At 46.6% G+C, this 14,064-nt stretch overlaps 3 protein-coding genes across 4 annotated transcripts; all 3 read left to right on the top strand.

Annotated features, from left to right (window-relative positions):
- Window positions 1–1,142: 1,142 nt before the first annotated feature.
- LOC129590448 (uncharacterized) lies at window positions 1,143–3,826 on the top strand. 2 transcript variants are annotated; one of them, XM_055485684.1, is made up of 5 exons: window positions 1,143–1,750; window positions 1,970–2,413; window positions 2,474–2,779; window positions 2,836–2,914; window positions 3,531–3,826. In XM_055485684.1, the coding sequence occupies exons 1-4, from the start codon at window positions 1,396–1,398 to the stop codon at window positions 2,904–2,906; spliced, it is 1,176 nt and encodes a 391-aa protein (XP_055341659.1). In that variant the 5' UTR covers window positions 1,143–1,395; the 3' UTR covers window positions 2,907–2,914; window positions 3,531–3,826. The 2 variants fall into 2 exon arrangements, with proteins under 2 accessions (XP_055341659.1, XP_055341660.1); XM_055485685.1 differs by lacking the exons at window positions 2,474–2,779; window positions 2,836–2,914 and having other exon boundaries at window positions 1,156–1,750.
- A 655-nt stretch (window positions 3,827–4,481) lies between these two features.
- On the top strand, window positions 4,482–9,366 carry LOC129590452 (E3 ubiquitin-protein ligase Su(dx)-like). The gene is made up of 10 exons (XM_055485693.1): window positions 4,482–5,288; window positions 5,665–5,812; window positions 5,947–6,071; window positions 6,136–6,627; window positions 6,686–7,590; window positions 7,668–7,801; window positions 7,867–8,128; window positions 8,497–8,601; window positions 8,708–8,804; window positions 8,889–9,366. The coding sequence occupies exons 1-10, from the start codon at window positions 5,129–5,131 to the stop codon at window positions 9,059–9,061; spliced, it is 2,601 nt and encodes an 866-aa protein (XP_055341668.1). The 5' UTR covers window positions 4,482–5,128; the 3' UTR covers window positions 9,062–9,366.
- A 1,280-nt stretch (window positions 9,367–10,646) lies between these two features.
- Window positions 10,647–12,810, top strand: LOC129590518 (adipokinetic hormone/corazonin-related peptide receptor variant I-like). Its single transcript, XM_055485788.1, has 5 exons — window positions 10,647–11,096; window positions 11,610–11,763; window positions 11,855–12,119; window positions 12,181–12,276; window positions 12,392–12,810. The coding sequence occupies exons 1-5, from the start codon at window positions 10,750–10,752 to the stop codon at window positions 12,553–12,555; spliced, it is 1,026 nt and encodes a 341-aa protein (XP_055341763.1). The 5' UTR covers window positions 10,647–10,749; the 3' UTR covers window positions 12,556–12,810.
- Window positions 12,811–14,064: the final 1,254 nt, after the last annotated feature.

The raw sequence follows: 14,064 nt of genomic DNA, 5'->3' as shown, positions 1-14,064 counted from the left end.
AACATCCTACAGTGTGTCTGCCGTTTGCATCGGGCGCGGTAAATTCCATTCAACCGGAATTGTGGAGGGCCGGGCCGAGCTTGGACGCTGCGCTAATGGTCGACCTAGAAGGCGCAACAGACCGCCTACGGCTATGTACTAGTGGCTGACCACACACAGGAATTCCCCGTAGCCGATCTTGAATAACATAGCATACGGCACAGAATACTCGTGCCTCTACTTTTGTTTCTTCGCCGGCTCCGTCAGAAAAGGGTCCACCAAAAGTGTCGTAACACCGGAAGTGCATACGTTGTATACGAACGATGCAGCCAACATCACACGATGCGGTACAGAACCCAGAACACCGGCGGATTTTCCATCGGCTCGGACCTTCAGCTGATGCGATCGGCCAGAGGGAACTATCCCAAAGATTTTGGCCGACTCATACATCTCGTACAGTTTGTTTGTAACACGGGCGGCACAAAGGAAAGATTCGGACAACCTTGGAAGTGCCCGATGAAGTATCGTTCATTATACAATAAATTTATTATTCATCGTCAGTTACAATAATAAATAATTCAATATCAAAGTGAATAACAGTCACTAGGGTACATGTTGATAATATTAGTAAATTATTTTAATGATGTCTGAAAAATTAATTGCAGAATAGTGAAACATATTTCGATAAATTATGACTATATCATTTATATATAAAGTTTATGTGATAATATGAGTAAAAAACACAATTAAGAAATTTTTATCATGCGGGAAGTAAGATTCGTCACCTTTATATGTATCTGTGGAGTCAGTGTGGACCACTGCGCTCAAGCAAAACTAGAAAAAAATAAAAAATAAGTAATTCGTATTGTTAGCAAAATGTGTACTATTAGCTTATACCGTTATACCGTTATACGTAAGTTAACGTAACTAATAAGGGAACTTAACACTATTGTTTATTTAGGGAATAGGGAGTTAGGGTTTAGCACCTTAATTTGACACTGACTTGTGGATATAAGTGTGTGTTTTAAATTTTTAATGCTTTTAATACTAAATACTTAATATTTTTACTTTAATACTTTTAATTTCATCTTTAACACTTTTATATCTGTATAACGCAGTGCTGCGGCTGTGCCGAATGTGGCGCACTCCGGTAAATCCTTGTCTTTGAGACGGCTAGCTTGTCGACTGGGTTGCAAAGACGGATTGTGCGATGTTTTGGTTTTTTTATTTAAGATTGCCATTGATATTATCATTGTCTTTTTACTGAGTGTTGTATGAAATAAGGGTGTACTAGAATCGCCTTCCGAGTTTAATGGTGAAACAAAGTTCGTGTGAAAAATTAATATCACAAATTGTAGATTTGCAGTGGTAGCGTTAGTTAGCGTTGCATAGACAGAAGTACAACCAGCTGTAAAAATGATGAGCTGCAGATTGGCGCAGTTGGTGGCGCGAACGCCAAAGTCGTATTACGGGGTTCTTCCGTCGCAATACGGCCGGGCCTTCTATGCGGCCAAGAAGACCGACGCACAAGCGAAAGCGGATCCAAAAAGCAAGGAAGGCGCAGGCGCCAAACCGAATCCCGGAAGCCCAAAAAAGAGCGAGGCGACCGCCCAGTCTACGGTGGGCAGCACGGGGCCAGGGGCCGTGGGCAAGGACAACCGAGGGGGCAAGGAGGAAACGCTGAAGGGGGCGGCGGCCAAACAACAGGCGCCCAACACCAACTACCAGCAGAAACGAACGTTCCTCACGGGCTGGTCCGTTTACGCACAGGGTGAGTGTCAATACCAAGGGGCCGTCTTATACACAGCATGCTTTATGGCTTATTGCCAAATTAATCATTAGAGATTAATGCCGATCGCGTATTCAATACCCTGTCACGCGGCCGCCTCGGTTAGATCAGTTTAGGAGTTAATTCTGTTAATTGTATAGACTTGGTTGTGATAATATTGCTGTTGGCTACAACTATGGTCATGAGATAATATGTTTGCAGATTCACGCAAACCTGCCGCATCCACTTCCGGTGCAAAAAAAGACGATAAGGAGGGCTTTGTCTCCGAGCAGTCAAAGAAGAATGTCGATCCAGAGCCGAGCATCGACAAGGGTACGGTGGAGATGCTGGAATTCTACCCTGAAAAGCCCGGCAGCCGGCTGGAGCAGCAACTGGGACTCGGCCAGCAGAAGCAGAATAATCAGAATCCCCGACAGTCTGGTGGCTCTGCTCAGGATAAGAGCGGTGATGGCTACGACAGCAAACGACATAATCCCAGTCGGACCGGCCGCGAACAGGACGACAAGTACCTGGACGAGGCGTTGTCCAGCAAGTCCGGTCCGTTGGTCGGCGACGATAAAGGCAAGCGCCGCTTCTCCACCTCGGCGGCGCATTCGACCACCACGCCGTCGGGCAAGGGCAGCAAAGGCTCCGCAATGGGTGCAGGTGAGTGGGTCGTTACCTGTGTAGTGTGTGGTGCGGGAATGCAGATTGATGGGGCAACAGGTCATGACGCTTTAATCAACGACGGGGCGATCACCCACAAACCACCCATTGACACACCGCAGCCCAAAACGGGCGGCGATCCCCTTCCTTCCAAGGCCCAGGGCGGCGGTTGCGTCAGCCCGGACAGTGCGAGCGGACTCAAGGGCACTGAGCGCGAGCGCACTGGTGATGATAGACGCGATGGAAAAGGTCAGAAAGGCTTTGACACCGACCTGGGTCCCATTGATGGCGGCCAACGCAAGCCGGCACCGGGACAGCCTGCGCGCCGGCTGCACACTTCGGCGTCACTGCTTAAATCAGTTAGAGGTGGGAACGCCTTTAGCAATTGGCAGGTCTGAACTAACATCTTCCTGTGCTTATAGCGCAAGAAGAGGAGCGGCAAACGCACCTTCAAAGGGAGATGCTGTCCCCTCGGGGGTTGGGCAGCGATTAATGTCACAGGCAAGTTAGAAATGATGAGTGGAAAGGTTAATGCCTAGTCGCACCGATTAATGTCACAGGTCGGTTGGGCAGCGATTAATGTCACAGACTCACAGGCAAGTTAGAAATGATGAATGGAAAGGTTAATGCCTAGTCGCAGCAGGGAAATTAGGACCGATTCGATGATGCGAAGTCGCTCCGGGCCTACACAACCACGAACCCCTTGAACAATGTCATTGCTTGTAGTAAGTCCAGAAATGCCAACCTACACGCACCCGTTAGTAGCATTGTGCGCAAGTCACTGCGACGTCCGTAAACGTACGTCCAGGTAGGGACGCCGAATTCTCAACGGCTGTGCGGGCCGGTCTGTGGCGTGCTTGAGACTTGATTGATGATCGTTGTGCCGTTGCCCCATCGGCGTTCTTTAGTATTTCTCTAGAAGAAAAAGCACATTTTGTTGTTTTTAATTACGCAATGGTGCTACATGAGCTGAGCTGCATGAGCTGTATTTGTCGGGAACGGGAAAATGGCGTAGTACTTACATCGCTATGTGATTCGGACACAATACTGGGCGAAAATAATTTTGCTGTTGTTTTTTCAAAAGTTACAACTGAACATTTTGTGCGACATCTTGCAGGGTTGTAGAAGATGGTGTTGTGACGGTGTGATCCGCGGAAACGGGATAGGATGACTTCACCATGGCCAGGGAAACTGCCATACATACGGTTGTGTTTGTGTGTGCTGTATTTGTTTGTCTAACAATTCATTTTTTAAATTTAACCTTCCTGGGCTCTCGGAATGGAGAGCTCCTCATGGATGAGAACCCTTGTTTATTGCGCCGATGTGCTACTTATTTTGTTCCTGTTTGTTGGTTCCGCTTCGCATTTTTGCCGAAAGTGATTTCAGAAAAATAAAGCTGATTGAACTGTACAATGCACTAATGGCGGTGAGAATTTTAAACAGCCTTCTGACTCTAATACCAGTTAGTAATACACGGATGCGAAACAGCACTGTAATTAAGTTATTATTTGATTATTTTTATTAATTTTGCAGTCTGTCTATAAAGTACCTTCCGTAATTTTTAATCTGCCACCCCTATCAGATTCTGTATAAAGTACTTATGTGCATCGCAACGCAATTGACGATCGCCAGGATGGTACCCGGTTATGCGCATATTAAGTCATCTGTTGTGCTTATTAAAGCGTGCGTTCGCAAACTATGTTGTTAATTACAGATACATGAAAATTACAAAGCATCATCTGCAAACTGTGTATAATGTTTGCGGTATTGTTAAATTTAGCGTTAATGCTGTATATTGATTACCTCGAAAATTTTAGCACACGAACAGAAACATGCATGATTCCCTGTTGGTCAAATCCTGTTTGTTAGTGACGTCAAATGACTGCCAGTCTGCAGTCTCGCAATCACGAATCGCAGTTGATCGGATTCTTTCGAATGCTCAGCGGTAGATTCTTTTAACTTTGTCGCCTGCATAACCGGTCTCGAGTGGCAACTTGGTGCTCATGACGAGCAGGTCATGCAACCTGCTTCCAAAGCATGATCGGAGTGAGATTCCTTCATAGGCCATATTGGGACGCATGATGTGCTGGTGAGGTAAGCAACTACCCGTAGGGTAATAAATCGAGAGATCGACAGGAAAATCACAGATTTTATATGTTTTCAAGATCTCGAAGATCTCTCGATGTGTCCCACTTTTGCTTACTTTTAGTTAGTCCGTTTTAATGTTTATACTCCCAAAGGAAAATCGTTATATTCCACAGAATGGGGCTGTGGTACTGATACAGACATATAGTGACATTTCTTTGAAGTTTGATATGCTTATTTTTAGCAAATTTTAGGGTTTACTGTAAACCCTAAAATTTGACTATACTATTTGACCCGTTTACAACTTTATTTACTGCTTGTGCTTTATACGTTATTTTTTGTTTCGAATTTCGAAGTGTCATCAGTTTCCCTAGTAATTGATCTATCGTCGATAGCTTGTTAATCATTTATGCCGATTGTTCTTCGGGACAGTGGAAAGTTTGTGGTCTGGTGATACTGGCAAACTGTGATCCATGCGCTGTTATCCGCTTGCAGCAGTGGGTTGACTGTGTTTTGGTGGTATGTCAGTGTGAGGGCTTACCTAAGAGCGGGCAGTGGGGTCTGGTGGGAAGGTTTTAAGTGGAAGGTGAGGAAGCGCAGGTGTTCCTGGATCAAGGATATATCAGGGAGATGAGCGAGAACGGCGATGTGGGCCAGTCTGCTGCAGCAGCAGCGACGACTGCAGCGGCTGGCAGTACGAATGGACACCTCCTGACGGGCTCCCCCACTCCCACTTCTCCCGTCAATGGCAGCGCGGCTGCTTCCCAATTTTATCAGCTAAAAGTGGATAGTAAGTAGCGATTGTTGCGTTGGCTGTTGACTAGCGCTTGGCTTGAGTCAGTCTAAACGTAAAGAACAGGGAATATTGTCCCAGATTGTAGCTGCAGTCCAAGGCCAAATCGCTCTCATGAGCTGGTGGCGTTTGATACATTTATATTAGTTGGCAAATGGCACAGAATATCGGAAAAGATGCTGATATGGTCAGCATTTTTTTTTGCCTGGCTGCCCGTCGATAATATTGGCTGGATAGGAAGTGTGTTCCCAAGTGTATACCGTATGCGCAGTTTACGCAAATACTGTACTCGTACTATGCAGTATGCTGGCATTGATTGTGTTGCTTGAGAATTTCTCTTCCCTGGTCGGCCACGTAATGCTTGTCGTTTTAGTTGTTGCGGGCAAACTGGCCAATAAAGGAACGGGCCTGTTCGGCGGCATCTCGCCCTACGTGGAGCTGGTGGTGGACGGACAAACACCGAAGAAGACGGAGGTGGTGAAGAAGTCGCAGACGCCCAAGTGGGACGACAACTTTGTCGTGTACGTAAACTATAAGATAATTAGTATTCATATAACTATGTAGCATGTTGCAAGTGCTTTTGTGGCGCGCCTAATTCTCTTGGGCGCTGATGCATCATGTGTGAGATATTACCGAGATCTGTTGTATCACGTAGATTGATCACGGCACATTCCGTCCTGGAATTCCGCGTCCTCGACAAGCGCACCCTGAAGATGGACGCGCTGTTGGGCGCCAAACGACTACATTTGTACAAAGTGCTGAAGGAAAATGACGGCAACCGTAAGCGATGCGTCGCAGTGCTGTCGGATTATAGTCTGAATCATACACAATTCTTGTTGTGTAGTTGAGGACGTCCAGGTGACGTTAGATCTGCGCGCGCCACGCCCCACCAGTTCATCCAGCGCAAGCGCCGCGATTTCTGCTGGGGAACTATCTATTAAATTATCAGGCGTCAAGATGAATATGGCCGACGTACCGGCGCCGCGTCGGCCTTCGCGCAGCAACAGCGAGCCCACCATCAACACTCCCTCCAACGCCGGCGCCGCCGCTACCTCACCGGTCTCTTCGCACGAAGCAGTTGCCGGGTCTGGTGTGAGCCTGCCACGGGCGTCGTCCGGCCAGGCGCTGACCACCAATCCATCCACTCATGCCTCGCCTAGTCGACCTAATCCTATTGCCACCATCAACAACGCCCCCATTCCTTCCTCGTCGGCCACCGCGGCCAACAACCCGGCTCCTCGTGCGCGTCCGTCGAAATCACCGGCGCCGCAACCATCCGCCGTGGGAATGGTGGAGCCCCTTCCGCCTGGCTGGGAGCAGCGGCAGGATCCTTTAGGTTGGCTGTTATATCCTTTAGAAGACCTAAGTTTATCATTGTTGGTCGATTTTGTTAGGTCGTCCGTACTACGTGGACCATAACACCCGCAGCACGACCTGGGAGCGTCCACAGCCGCTGCCCCCGGGCTGGGAACTGCGGCGCGATCAGCGGGGCCGCATCTACTACGTCGACCACAACACGCGCACCACAACTTGGCAGCGCCCAACCCTTAATGCTATTCGCAATTTCCAAAACTGGCAGCAGAATCGACCAGATATGCACCAAGTGGACCAACGTTTCTTGCCGCAGCAGGGTCAGGTGGTAGAGGACGACAAGCTCGGTCCGCTGCCGGAGGGCTGGGAACGGCGCATCGAGCTGGGCAGCGGCCGGCCATATTACGTGAACCACCGTACCCGCACCACGCAGTGGGAGGATCCGCGCACCCAGGGCGCCGGCGATGAGGAGCCGCTGCCAGAAGGCTGGGAAATGTGCGTCACATCGGATAACCGCACTTACTTTATCGATCACAACACGCGCACCACCACGTTTGAGGATCCGCGAAAAGGGAAATTGGCGGGTCCCAAAGGCGCCTACGGGCTGCCGGTGGCATATGAACGCAATTTTCGCTGGAAGCTGTCGCAGTTCCGCTATCTGTGCCAGTCAAACCAGGTGGCCAGTCATCTGAAGTTGATCGTCGGCCGGGAAAGTTTGTTCGAGGAGTCTTATGCACAGATTATGCGCTTTCCGGCTTATGATCTGCGCCGGCGTCTGTTTATATCATTCAGGGGTGAAGAGGGATTGGATTACGGCGGTATTGCGCGGGAATGGTTCTTTATGCTGTCGCACGAGGTTCTCAATCCCATGTACTGCCTGTTTGAGTACGCCAATAAGAACAATTACGGCTTGCAAATTAACGCCGGGTCCTACATCAACCCGGATCATTTGCAGTATTTCAAGTTTATTGGCCGCTTTATTGCCATGGTTGGTGATTGTTTTGTGATCAGACTGTCGCATTTCGCGGCCGTATCCACTCTATGTACCCTGTGTGTTTTTCGCAGGCGCTTTTCCATGGCAAATTTATCTACACGGGTTTTACCATGCCTTTCTACAAACGGATGCTGAATAGGAAACTTGTGATGAAAGACATTGAATCTGTGGATCCGGAGTTCTATAATTCCCTGGTTTGGATTAAGTACGATTGTTTTTGTAGAGATTGACTGTGCGATTAGTGACACGATGTCTGTTGGTGTTTTACAGGGAAAACGACATTCAGGAGTGCGATTTGGAAGTGTTCTTTGCGTCCGATTTTGAAGTGCTGGGCAAGGTAACGCAGCACGAACTGAAGCCGGGCGGAGCACAGATTCCAGTGACGGAGGAGAACAAGCAGGAGTATCTGGAGCTGGTGACACAGTGGTATTTCTCGCGCGGTGTCGAGGAGCAGTGGAAGGCCTTCATGGAGGGCTTCAACGACGTCATTCCTCAGCAGTGGCTGCAGTATTTTGATGAGAAAGAGTTGGAGGTAGAGTCGTAGTTTTATCTGCGTTGGGTTTAGTAAGGGGGTAGATTCAAGTGATGTTCCAAAGTACGTTATTCCGCGTTGATGCGATAGGTGTAACCGTATAAGGCTGTAGTAAATGGCAAGTTTGCGAATGCTTTTTCCGTAACATCTCGGCTGTCGAATGAATCTACATAAGTATTTAAGTGGAGTACAGAAATAACCTTGATGCACTTCATGCACGTTCCAAAATCACGAAGAACTTTGACGATATCGGGTGGTTTTTTAGATGTTCAAAATTCAGCCATGTGAATTGGTGTAATCTGCCCAGGAATTACGTTTTCTGTACTGGCTGATGCCAAATAAAATAAATAACCTGTCTGTTATTGCAGTTGATGCTGTGCGGAATGCAGGAGATTGATGTCAACGACTGGCAGCGCAACACCGTTTATCGCAACTACACGCGCACCAGCAAACAGGTCACGTGGTTTTGGCAGGTAAGGCGTTGAGTTCCTGATCCTTTTAAAAACTGCAGCACCATATTATTTGATTTGTCATGTTGTATATCTTTATGGCATGCCTTCAAACAGAATATTTTTGCAGTTCGTTAAAGAGATCGACAATGAAAAACGCTCGCGTCTGCTACAGTTTGTCACAGGGACATGTCGCATTCCCGTGGGCGGCTTCGCGGAATTGATGGGTACGGGGAAGGCTGTCTGTTACGATGGGGTTCTCCTAAGGCCACGGTTGCTTAATTATTGGTAAAACATTCTTGTGTTTACAGGCAGTAATGGTCCGCAGAAGTTCTGCATCGAAAAGGTAGGCAAAGAAACCTGGCTACCGCGATCGCATACCTGCTTCAACCGGCTGGATCTGCCGCCTTACAAGAATTATGAGCAGCTGGTGGAGAAGCTGAACTATGCTATCGAGGAGACGGAGGGCTTCTCGCAAGAGTAATGCAGCAGTGGCGCCTAGGCTGGCCAGACGAGCCTCTTTGGTGCGTTTCCTTGTGATTGCGTCCAGTCCGTTCTGTTCAATGGACGGCGTTGGTCGGGTTATAGTGTTTATATTTTCCGAATGCTTTCCCGTTTTTCGAACTGGCAGCGACTGGCAGATGCCGGAAAGCTTTTATTCTGTAGCACTATTGTGTTTATGATTGTATCTTTTATGGTAGGTTTACCGCCGTTTATGTGCTTTTTATTTGCATGATTGTAGTCATGCATGCATGCCGCTCTTTTACGTTTCAATAAAGATTATTGCTGCTTCATGTGTGTGCACACTGTGCAGGCTCTGGTACTGGGTTTGGTCAACGTGGCTTTAAGCTTGAAATGAGCAGGAATTTAACACTTAGAGTGGAAATTTAGTGGCGCGATGCCGCTGATCTGAAATCGCTCTTTCGCTTCACGTCGAAGACGATGACGATCAGGCCGGTGCCGGTTTGCGGGTTTTTGCCTAATTACATCGACTTTCAATCGCCCCAGTTATCATGCTTTTCGTTTTTTTTATATTTATAAAATAATAAATGAAATAAACCGATAAATCCGTAATAAGAAATAATATTTTAAATTGCAATCGGCACTGAATCGTTTGTACTGTGACCTGGATACCACGTATCCCGCGACTCTTTTTTGCGTGGCTGAAAGCACCGCACTTCACGTGTACCTTGGATACGTGTCCCAGTGCAATCTGCCTAATTCACCTGGCCTGGTTTATTGCATCAGGCGTTTCTTCTACCGGGTGCGATTAGGCAGTAGTAATTTTTGTAGTTGGACAAAGAAGTGGTAAATTATTCGTTCTGAATTTCTTTTACAAAAATAACAACATCGCCAACATGTTACTAAGCCAGCTTATCTTCTTTACTTCTCTGGGCTAACCAGACGGACTGGATAGTGATGCACGCACAGAACAGATAACGAGTGGCCGACCGCGAGTGAAAATAACCCAAAATTCGAAAAAGGTCCTCAAGTAACACCGGAAAAGACAATCAATTTTGAAGCAACATAACTACAGTACTATGTTGTTTCCGCAAGCCGCCTGGTTTTGCTGAAATTGATTGTTTTGTGCTCTTTCACAAGTCCTTTCATATCTACATTACCACAGCGCAGAATGAACCTTGCACTTCTGAAAACGGCCGCCACAAATTGCTTGTGTTCTGCATAAATTAGCCCGTAAAAAAAATATTTTACTAAGTGTGCTTGTACTTTATGGTTGCCGATGTTGAATTGCAAATAAAATGAAAAAGCTATGATACTGGTACGCCTTAAATGCCACGTACAGACAGTGTCCAGCGGATCGGCAAAAAGAAAACACTGAAAGAGATGGATCACATAGTAATGAAGAAACATTAAAGAAATAGATTTCACCTTAATACTGGACCCAAGAATGACAACGCTAACACAAACGTACCACGACGGCATTGACTTCTCATTCTGAAGTTCATGCACAAAGGTCATAGGTTCAATAAGCCACTCAGAGTGTACAGATCTTATATTGATAACTTTCGCGTGATTGTGTTACTTCGCCACACACTTCAGCATAACAGTGTTGCAGTTCACCTACTCCAGTATTCCAACTGTCATTTAAGACATTTTTAATGCCGTTTTTACGATCTGTTTACAAGTTTCTGTGCATCCGTCGGCAGAAGAATGTCTTCGATGGACAACATCTCCTATGGACACCATGACGTATCTCTCTACGACGATCCCAGTTGTGCCAGTTTTATGTCGAGTATTACGATCGACTACGCTGCAATCAGCGTCTATTTTACAATGGGAACCTTGGCCTTGCTTCTCAACACCGTCATGGCTTGGATGGCGGTGCGACGCGGAGATTCCAGCCAATCTGTCAACTCCGTCCTCTTCGTACAGCTGGCTGTAGCCAACGTTGTAATGGCGTTGTTTAACCTATTTGCCGGTGGGGCGTGGAGGCTGACCGTACGTTTCATGGGCGGGAATGGTTTATGCAAGTTTGTTAAAATGATGGAAATGATTGGGTGAGCGATAACCATATTACAGTATAATTATTGTATTACCACTTGTGTGTCATGTACGACAGGATCGCTATGGTATAAACTGTGTCATTAGGTCCAGTCGCCAGCGGTCGTCCCATATTTGTTTCTCTTCAATATCGTTACAGGTATCCGGATGCACTGTATGCTGCTAAACGAGCGCAGTACAAGTCTGAAAAAAATTTTGCTGAAAACTTAAACAAAAAATAAAAACATTTTGCAAACTTGAGCGGACCATCAAGTACGAGGACATTTGGGTGCTGTGAACATACCCTGCACGATTAGGCTGCGATGAACAGCTGGTTAGCCGTAGCTCGCAACGCTACTGATATCACAGTCTGAATGCAAACGGCTATAAATCTAGCCGGCTGTTCATCGCAGCCTAATCGTGCAGGGTATGTTCACAGCACCCAAATGTCCTCGTACAGTAACCTATGTATCATAAACATTAAACGTGGCAGATTATGGTGCCACCAATAACAGATTGTGTTTTCACAGCGTATACGCCGTTGCCTGGACAGTCGCTGGAATGAGTGTGGATGGATGCGCAAATGCCTTTTTCCCTGCAGAAAACCGTCGGCAGCAGCGAATAAGAGGCGGGATTATTGCCGGTTTAACATGGGTAATCGCGATAGTCGGAGCAATTCCGCAGGTTTGCGTTTTTCTCCATTACATTGAATTCACGCTTTCAGTAAAACCGTGCTCGACTGCAACTTTATAACAATCACATTCTGGGCTCGTAGGCAATTATCTTTCACGTCATGCAAGCGCCGGTGTGCCGGGATTTCTACCAGTGCATAACCTTTGGCTCATTCTCCACAGATCAGCAGGAACATTATTACACCGCCAGCTTTGCTGCACTGGCCTTCTTCGGTCCGCTGGCTGCCATCTGCACCTGCTCGGTGCTCCTCTGCATCAGCTTTGCGGAGACACAACCACATCCGCCAACACGACGAGTGGGAGTGTGGATGACCTTTTGCACTGCCTGGGCATTTTGTCTGTGTTGGAGTAAGTTAATGTTACTGTCAGCTGACAAAACATTGTTCTAATTAACGCTTTTGGGGCGCAGCACCATATTTCGTTCTGCACTTGAGGCATATGTTCGATTGGAGCTGGGCTACGTCGGAAGACTCGACGGACCTCACCGAGAAACTGATCCTGCCAGGTAAAAAATGTACCAAGACTGGCAAAATATTTGGGGTTTGCAAATCGCCATTCCAAACTGCAGTTATTGTTTCTTTATGTTCTCTTGACTTATCTGTACAGAATTGCATTTGCAGCCTACAGCATCGTGGTGGTGAGCCCCGCCATTTTCCTTGTCTCCCGTTGGATAGCCACGCGGTCAACAAACCAGACAGGTTACTTTAACACAAGTGCAAGAAATACTGGCCATCACACTGCGGGATACGCTGTTATGGAAATGAAACCATCCTCTTCTCGCTAAACTGGTTTTATACAACTAATGCAATTAACTGCATATGTCTCTCGCATTATTTTGTGCAAACATTTCTAAGTAGTGTAATTAGTTGTAACTGCCAGTTGGTATCTCTGTTTGTTCAGTTAAGCAGAATTAAGGGAGACAACGGGTGACTGTTAGCCATTCAAGTTGGCGATTAATTCATTAGAAACGTACTGAGTAGTAATTTGTACAACATCAAGTCTAACTCATCTAAAAAGAAAATAAAGCACCGCCGAGGTTCGAGAATACTATACTGCCGGTCACTAAAATGGCCACACAGAAAAAGGCTTTTTCTCGGTCTTTAAATGACTGGTTCTTTCGGATAGAGAAGCTGTTGCGTTCGATGCGGGTTGAATCCACAGATAGCACCGTTATAACTCCGGTCTGCAATAAGCTTGTTGCGTTTCAAGTTGCAGTATTTGGTGGAGAGGTTTCAGCTGAAATGGGCGCACTGCTGATTGTACAGACAGTGGACTAGCTAAGCATTCATCCGCTCGTGTTCCTGTGATTCTGGCAGTGTCGTAGCCACAGAAGCCACAGTTATGATCATCGTCCTAGCGGATGTCTACGCTTGTCATCTTCCATTCCCGTCTGGTGCTGGCCGCGGTCATTTGTATAAGGTCAGCGACACAAATACAAGCTAAGAAGAGTGGGAAAGGTCATGGTCTACAGTTTTGTAAGTAAGCCACTTGATCAGCCGTAATGGGATCCCTTCTAAAAATACTTGTACGGAATTCAACACAGGCACAGCTGCAGTACACTTACCGAGTTGCTCCAACGTTCCCGTATATTGTAGGTATGCCGCCGCTTTACGCTTTGCCGGTAACCTCTTCATCTCTATACTGCCATGAAACTTGATAAGAACATCTGTACGTCATGGTCTTATCGATCGCTGGTGCCATTAGAATTCGTTAACATTGGTACAAGTACTGTTCGTGAGCTAATAAATTATTGCAGACAGCTGAATCATCTTCCTTTTGTATCATCTAGGCACCTAAAGGGATGCATCCGTGTCATTGGAGTTCCGTACAGTTCAAATCAAAAGTAAATTCCGCATTAAATTTAACTACTTAATTTATTTGTCACCTACCGATAGCGATTTACGTGCTTGATACGTCACATCAGTTCATGTGTCAGTTGGTCGAGGTTATACGGATACTGTCGAGAAAGGCAACCGCGTCATAGTGTAGCACAGCATCGCAGCCTGATTCGTGTCGTACTCTGTACTATCTTGGAAATTTGATAATCGTTACTCCTACCAACAACTGTTTTCCTGCAAAGGAGGTTTCCTATCTGCCTCTGTAATTTAAATCTTTCAACATCATACTGTATTAAATCACACGGTTTCATACCCGGTTTTCGCGAATCCTGGCCGAGGACCTCTGCCACTTCCGAGAAGCGCGTTACCAGGCATAACGCCGTAGATTCTTAGTGTGGCTGCATCAAATTATGAGCATGAATCACATGTCGATTTTTGAACTCCATAACATTATT

Source organism: Paramacrobiotus metropolitanus, unplaced genomic scaffold (genome assembly GCF_019649055.1).
Source record: "Paramacrobiotus metropolitanus isolate TYO unplaced genomic scaffold, Prichtersi_v1.0 Parri_scaffold0000040, whole genome shotgun sequence".
Lineage (NCBI taxonomy): Eukaryota > Metazoa > Tardigrada > Eutardigrada > Parachela > Macrobiotidae > Paramacrobiotus > Paramacrobiotus metropolitanus.
Note: the sequence above shows the minus strand (reverse complement) of the source record. Positions and strands in the feature narration are given on the sequence as shown.

What these genes read in the sequence shown, in the direction of transcription:
- LOC129590448 (XM_055485684.1), top strand. Translation starts at nt 1,396, where the DNA reads ATGATGAGCTGCAGATTGGCGCAGTTGGTGGCGCGAACGCCAAAGTCG. An exon ending in AGGCTCCGCAATGGGTGCAG is followed by an intron (nt 2,414 to 2,473) that starts GTGAGTGGGTCG and finishes ATGGGGCAACAG; the next exon opens with GTCATGACGCTTTAATCAAC. An exon ending in ACTGCTTAAATCAGTTAGAG is followed by an intron (nt 2,780 to 2,835) that starts GTGGGAACGCCT and finishes CTGTGCTTATAG; the next exon opens with CGCAAGAAGAGGAGCGGCAA.
- LOC129590452 (XM_055485693.1), top strand. Translation starts at nt 5,129, where the DNA reads ATGAGCGAGAACGGCGATGTGGGCCAGTCTGCTGCAGCAGCAGCGACG. An exon ending in AATTCCCTGGTTTGGATTAA is followed by an intron (nt 7,802 to 7,866) that starts GTACGATTGTTT and finishes GGTGTTTTACAG; the next exon opens with GGAAAACGACATTCAGGAGT. An exon ending in AGGTCACGTGGTTTTGGCAG is followed by an intron (nt 8,602 to 8,707) that starts GTAAGGCGTTGA and finishes ATATTTTTGCAG; the next exon opens with TTCGTTAAAGAGATCGACAA.
- LOC129590518 (XM_055485788.1), top strand. Translation starts at nt 10,750, where the DNA reads ATGTCTTCGATGGACAACATCTCCTATGGACACCATGACGTATCTCTC. An exon ending in AAAATGATGGAAATGATTGG is followed by an intron (nt 11,097 to 11,609) that starts GTGAGCGATAAC and finishes GTGTTTTCACAG; the next exon opens with CGTATACGCCGTTGCCTGGA. An exon ending in GGCATTTTGTCTGTGTTGGA is followed by an intron (nt 12,120 to 12,180) that starts GTAAGTTAATGT and finishes TTTGGGGCGCAG; the next exon opens with CACCATATTTCGTTCTGCAC.